The 6,491-nt window shown below is 41.6% G+C and overlaps 1 protein-coding gene across 1 annotated transcript; it reads right to left on the reverse strand.

Annotated features, from left to right (window-relative positions):
- Positions 1 to 920: 920 nt before the first annotated feature.
- LOC112558386 (carbohydrate sulfotransferase 6-like) lies at positions 921 to 6,101 on the reverse strand. The gene is made up of 5 exons (XM_025228859.1): positions 5,892 to 6,101; positions 5,002 to 5,133; positions 4,387 to 4,494; positions 3,800 to 3,986; positions 921 to 3,177 (listed from the first exon to the last, which is right to left on the reverse strand). The coding sequence occupies exons 2-5, from the start codon at positions 5,084 to 5,086 to the stop codon at positions 2,361 to 2,363; spliced, it is 1,197 nt and encodes a 398-aa protein (XP_025084644.1). The 5' UTR covers positions 5,087 to 5,133; positions 5,892 to 6,101; the 3' UTR covers positions 921 to 2,360.
- Between the last annotated feature and the right edge of the window lie 390 nt (positions 6,102 to 6,491).

Consider the following 6,491-nt stretch of genomic DNA (forward strand, 5'->3'; position numbering starts at 1 on the left):
CTGCACGTTCTCTCGTACCTCCCGATTTCCTCCAGCACCTCCTCCCCGACACTAATTCTGCGGCGGGCAAGCAGCTCGTTCTTCAAACGTCACAAAGCGATGACAGCCGTTGGTTGTCTGAGCAAAGGGCAGCTGCGCGTGAACACATGCTCAGCGGCATGCACGTAGATACTGCAGGTGGTCTTTTTGTGCTGTTATTTATTTGTAATAAATTTATTTGTGTACATGAATCTTATTCTGAATTCAGGGCGTTTGTTTCAAAGCAAACATACTGCACTCGTGAGAACTGGCTTACGCTGGGCGTTAGTATCTAACATCCAGGGTGTGAGACGGTCGTGGCCCAGTCTGACATTAGACAGTCCCCAAGCTGCTAAGTTATTTTCTGTACAGATATTTAAGTTCATATAAAAATATGGTCCTAGTATCTGACAGAATAAGTCGGCCCTGTCGGTGGAAATGGAGTCTCGTTTGCAGGCGTCAAAAGGTAATCGGCGATAGTGCACACCTTCAGCAAGAACCATAGGTACCTTGCAGTCATGAAAAAATAATGTTTTAATCACCTGATGTCACCTTTCGGCTTTCCAAACTAAGGCAAGCTGCTTTGGAGATATTTATGTTCGGTTGGTCTTTCCATGATCAAGTACCTCGGATGATCGGAGTCTGACGATCCCACCCTTCCTCCTCCTCCTCCTCCTCCTCCTCCTCCTCCTCCTCATCATCATCATCATCATCATCATCATCATCATCATCATCATGTTGTGCCACCGACTTTTCCTCAATAAATTGTCTCTGAATGTCAAAGAATTTTATAGCCGTGCAATCAAGGGGAGAGAACTTTCGGCATGACGTGTTTTAGATATATAAATAAAAACAAGACAAGTAGCTTCCCTTGGGTTGTCAGTTGAGTTGCGGATGGGCACTGTAGCCTTTACCTCCAACATTCTCATTTGAACACTAACAAACGACATCGATAAATAAAATGTGTTATAAAATGTATTGTAAAATAAAACACATTATGAGTAATTCTATATTCTCAATTACTCGTGTGTATGTGAGGAATATCTGTGTGCATCTGTGAATATAGGGCGTTTCTGAGGCATTCGTTTGTGAATATATTGCCTAGTTTCCATTTCTAGATACTGAATCATTTTAAATATTCCTAAGTGACCATATAATACTTTTTAGTAATTTACTCTAACTGCAGCCCCCAAAACAAAGAAGCAGCAGCTGGGTCTGGACACTTTACTACGTTACTAGGGAAACAAGATGCTTGCCTTTGATTTCCCGATATTTCCCTTAGCAACGACGTATCCATGCTTGATATCTACAACCAGGTGCAGCGCTACCACAAGCCACGCACCTGCCCACTGTCCAGGTAAAATGGAATATTTTTTTATTATATTTTCATCTGTCATTAAAATGCTCATATAGTCACAAAGATGGTAACTATCACCTTACAACTAGATTAGATATTTTCTTCGTAACTAGATGTTTCATCACATTTGTAAGTATTCATAGACATAGATAAATTAAATAAAATTAAAAATTAAATAAACTTATTAGGTATGAATCTTCAATATCATGATACAAACATTCCACTGTCAGCTCAAGAATCAGAGATATAAAGCATCATGGTCTTCTTGTTCACCGGGTAATATTTGTTTCTAAACTTTAAACACTCATGTATACTCATGTTAACTTTCATATGCTCATCAATCGCCTTCTCTCCAGATCCTCACAGTACACTGAAGGGTGTCAAGGGGAAAAACCGTGATATGGTATAAGATAACCCCTGGCGTTTTTTTTTTTTTTTGTCAGCAGTCATCTCCCTTTAAGGTACTTAGCACTTTCGGTTTCAGTTTCTCTCTATCTCTTCCTCATACGCATACACACCTGCATTTGTGATCAATCGTAGACGTTTTTCTAGAAATATCACATGTTTAAAAATATCAAAATGTAACGATAAAGCTGTGATTACCAGCTTCATGGGCACGTTCATCAGTTTCTTCTCTTGACAAAGATGACTGTCTATTATCACAGGAGCCCTTTAACAATACTGGCTGATAACATGTCTATCTACTCTATAGGTAAGTAAGTTTGAAGCATGCGTAACTGTGAAAATCAAAGGCAAGAGTTTCTTTTTCTTATTACGAAGCGTTGTCCAGACCCCGGTGATGTTACTTTATAGTAATTTACACCTGAGCATCTTTGCCACCACAAAGGGGTCCTTGAACAAAGCAGCATCAACTAGGTCTGGACATGTTTCTTCGGAAGCAAGATGCTTGCCCAAGATATCCAGATATTACCCGTAACAAAAACCTATCTTTGTTTTATCAATGCAGCCCATTAACACCTGTCGACTACCACAAGCCGCGCACCTGCTCACTGTCCAGGTAAAAAGGAACGCTCAGGTTCCTCAGGTGGGCTTCTGTCGCCAAGGGGAGATAGCCCAAGAGTTTGTAGATCCCCACACAGCTGGCGTCCACCTTCGAGAAGAAGTCAAAGTCACGTTTTAGCCGCCAGGCGGCAGCAGTGGCGCGCGAGTTGTTGCGAGTGGTGCAGTAGCAACAGTCGTCCTTGAGTCCTGCTGACGTCATGTTCCACACCGTTTGCCGCAGCTCTTCATCCAGGTGAAGGCCCGCGAAGGCCAGGAGTCTGGTGGCCGAGGTGACGGGTTCCCAGGCCACATCTTCGTACCTCACCGTCAGAAACCGTCCTGGATGCATTCCCTTCATGCGCTGCGCGTCCTCAAGATCCTGCAGGATGCGCTGGCAAAATTGCTTCGAGAAGTTGCCAACATCTTTCAACGGAAACTCCCCCATCTCCGCTTGTGAGCTAAAGGTCGCCCGCGGGTCACGCAGGAGGTGAATGACCTTTACCCTGGGATCTACTTTCATGAGTTTTTCTGCCTGTTTCAGACTGAAGCGAATCGTCTTCACGACGGTCACTCGCGCTGCCATGCATGTCCGCCTCAAAATAGGCAGACAGCGAAGAATCCCGAACACTCCAGGAGATTTCTCTTTGCACCTTAAGTAAGATCCGGGAGCCAGGCTTCTGTACAATGTCCACTGTGTCAACGTTCGAGGGTCGATGCTAAGAAAGCTGCAGTTGAGAGAAGTACCGATTATGTCCACGCTCATTGAATCTTCACCAAAGAAGCCATTAGTATTAGGAGCTCTAAGAAAGAAAATATTTTAAAAATTAGTATTGATAAAACACGGATACTCCGGATACCATCAAATAGGAACGATTATCGCTTGTTATAGAAGGGTTAGGAAGTGGGATTTTTTAGTGCATATGTTGTATAGGTAGGTCAGAGTTTCTGCAGCACTGATGGACGAGCTAAAGTAACCAATTTACTTTCAAGCTTGCGTTGTGGGTGTTGTCGTTCCAGTGTGTAACAGGAGAGGTGACTCAGTGACACAAGCTTCCGCTACTCCAAAAATATGAATGGGTTCCAGAATAATATAATTATGATTGTTTCTAATTGAGAGATTTTGTTAATACCGTAGTTTATATTTAGGTGTCGATGCGAAGCACATCTTCAGTCGGCCATTTGTTTTGAGATTTATTGGAAGGCATGTCTACATTGTGCTTGAATACTCCAGGAAGGATATAAAATTAAGGTAAAAGGAGCAAAGAAGGAAGAAAAATCTATTAAGTATAAACTGAAAAATTAATACAACCAAGAAGTAAGCAACTTGGAGATGCAGCAATAAAAAGTTTTAAGCAGCGATCAAGTGTCCTGTCCGTGAATCACCAATAGGTGTGTACAACCACGCTCTCTAAAGGTTCTCACCTCTCATCCTTGTCAAAGAAAAATACCGGTTCGCCGCTGAGGTAGCGTTTCTGGATAGACCACAACGGTTCAAAGAAGTAAAAGACTTGCTTGTGGATGTTAAAGAACTCGCCCACTAAGGTCGAGCCGCTCCTCATGTAGGTGGCAATGACCAGTCTGACGTCAGCTTTACTTGTGCCCGGTACGTCTGAAACAATGACGTTACAATGACGGAAATATGACGTGACGTGACGTGATGTGATGTGATGTGGTGTGATGTGAATGTAAGTTTCTTTGATGTGATTTGATGTGCTGATTCACCGGGTATTAGTTTTCTTGTTGTTGTTTTTTTAAAATGAAAATCGTCTTGGATTATCTAGTTTTCTCGTTTTGCCATAGTTTACTATTTGTTGTACGGATGCGACTGTTAGTGTAATGTATGCCTTACCTGCTGTGGCTAGAAGTGCCACTTGGGCTTAAAGCCAATAAAGTAAAATGAACATGAATCAAACATCTAGATATTGCATTATACATCTATATTTGTACCGATGTCAATAGAAAATAAATAGCAGAGAAGTTATTGCAGGCAGAAATGTGTTGACCTTTACCCTCAAACGTTATCGTGTTGACGCTGTTGCTGATGTTTCTGGTGGTTTTGGAGACACAGTTGGTTGGAGCTCGGACCATAGCTGACAATACTTTTGTGTCGGCCAACCCTGACATGTTTCCAAGCAAAAAAGACATTAAAGAAAAACAGACAACAAAAAGTGCTACAAATAGAATATTTACATTTGATATATATCGATAAAAGATATTTTATCTCTTTCTCTCTTTTTCGTCTTCTTGTCTCTCCTCTCTCTCTAACTCTATGTAAGCACCATCAAAGAAAACTAAAGATCAAGAGATAGTGAACTGTATAAGCTATCAAATCAAATCAAATCAAAACTTTATTGTCTGTCCAGGAGACCCAGGACAGAAATTTTTCTTCGCTCACAAGGGCAGGCATACATACTCATACAGACATTAACACACAGTTAGGAGTAAAGATACAAAGTAAAGATATGAAGAGAATACTAAAAATTGGCAGCTCTCCCGTGGTTTTGCTAACACTTTGAGTAGAAGTAATTCTGTCTGCGTGCGTGGTAACAACCACACAGATGGAGAGAGAGAGAGAGAATGAGAGAGAGCTACAGTATTTTAAGTAGTTCTAATTACAAGCTCACCATTGTTGTACAGAATGACAAACAGCAAAGTCAACAGTGCAAGTAAGACCAACAGTCTCAGAATAGAACGAACTTGAAAGCGCATGGCCTTTGGTGACCTCCAGACCTCACACGACTCTGCAAACTCTGACTCTGAAAAAAAGTTGTCCCAATATTATGTTCTGATGTACTTACTGCGATCATCATGTAAATAGCTTTACAGTCGAGGAACACGAAAAAAGTATTTCACAAACAAGTCATATCAATCTGTATTTTGCGAGATTTTTAAACTCTTTTTTTTGAACCTTTTACCTATTTTTTTTCAGGACAAACGACAAAATGATCACCAGACAAAGCTTTCACAATGTTAATTACGAAAATATCCGCAATAGGCATGCAGGGTCTTGAAAAGTAATAAATCTGTTAAATTACATTCTCCGTAAACTAACAGAATTTCGAGTCATGACGATCTCTCTTTTCCGTTCTACTCCGTCAGGTTCTTTTCTTATTCTGTTTTCTCTCCCCAGTATATCCTTTCTCTTTCCCCCTTCCCCTCACTTCCATCTGTGTATCCTGCTTAAATATCCTACGTCTAAAGAATAAATTATTTAGCGATGCAGTTAGCATCGAAAGGGGACGGCACATTTCTTTTCATGGTTCGTGATCACAATCTTATTATTCGGATCGTGGAAAAGTCCAAAGACAAATTGTAATTAATCGCTTCTCTTCCCAGAACAAAGGACCTAACAACCTGTGACAGCCTACAACATAAACTTAGTGACATACAGACTACGCTAAATACATTCAACAGTTGAGCTCATCAAACAGGGATCCCAGTACTCTCCGTACACCCAGTGGTATATTGCTGACACCTTCCATTATAACCACCATCCACTCTCCAATACTCACACACATCAACTTATCTCTGGCAGTTTTTACTGAGCTGTGTCTCAGTCTCTCCACGCTGCGAGCGAACGCTTGTCACGAGGAGAGCTAGCAGGTCTCGAACCGACACTCTCGGCGTCCCAGACTCTCCTCTCGTAGTGCTCGGTCCGACTGCCAGACGTCAATGAGTCTTCCGCTTACATTCTTGGGCAACAACCAATCAGCATTTAGCAGTCCTTAGTGCCGTGCGCAAATTGGTAACATATTGGAAAAGAATATCAAAGCATTACACATAAAAGTTTGCAATATACTGTTCGAAGTCCTAATGGAGATGTGAGTTGGGTCGGCAGGGTCGAAGGGCTGGACGCTCTCGGAGTCAAAAGGACGTTTCTTCCTCCTTCTCAACGGTCTTCCGTTTAATTTAGTGTCCAATGGCAACATCCAATCAGCATTTAGCAGCACTCTCAGACCTGCCATCACAGCGTCTGTGTATTTGGGGCTTAGCTGATGACAATATTTTACGTTGAGTGCGTTTAACACCATTTATTATTATTAATAAAAGAGAATTTCAATAGCATATTATCCCGTTGGAAAGCGAGCGTTAATGTGCTTCACAAATGTGTACC

Source organism: Pomacea canaliculata, linkage group LG2, assembly GCF_003073045.1.
Source record: "Pomacea canaliculata isolate SZHN2017 linkage group LG2, ASM307304v1, whole genome shotgun sequence".
Classification (NCBI taxonomy): Eukaryota; Metazoa; Mollusca; class Gastropoda; order Architaenioglossa; family Ampullariidae; genus Pomacea; species Pomacea canaliculata.

Coding starts and splice junctions, on each gene's coding strand:
- LOC112558386 (XM_025228859.1), bottom strand. CDS start 5,086: ATGCGCTTTCAAGTTCGTTCTATTCTGAGACTGTTGGTCTTACTTGCA. Junction 4,495..5,001: donor TGTCATTCTGTACAACAATG/GTGAGCTTGTAA, acceptor GAAACATGTCAG/GGTTGGCCGACACAAAAGTA. Junction 3,987..4,386: donor CAACACGATAACGTTTGAGG/GTAAAGGTCAAC, acceptor TCATTGTTTCAG/ACGTACCGGGCACAAGTAAA.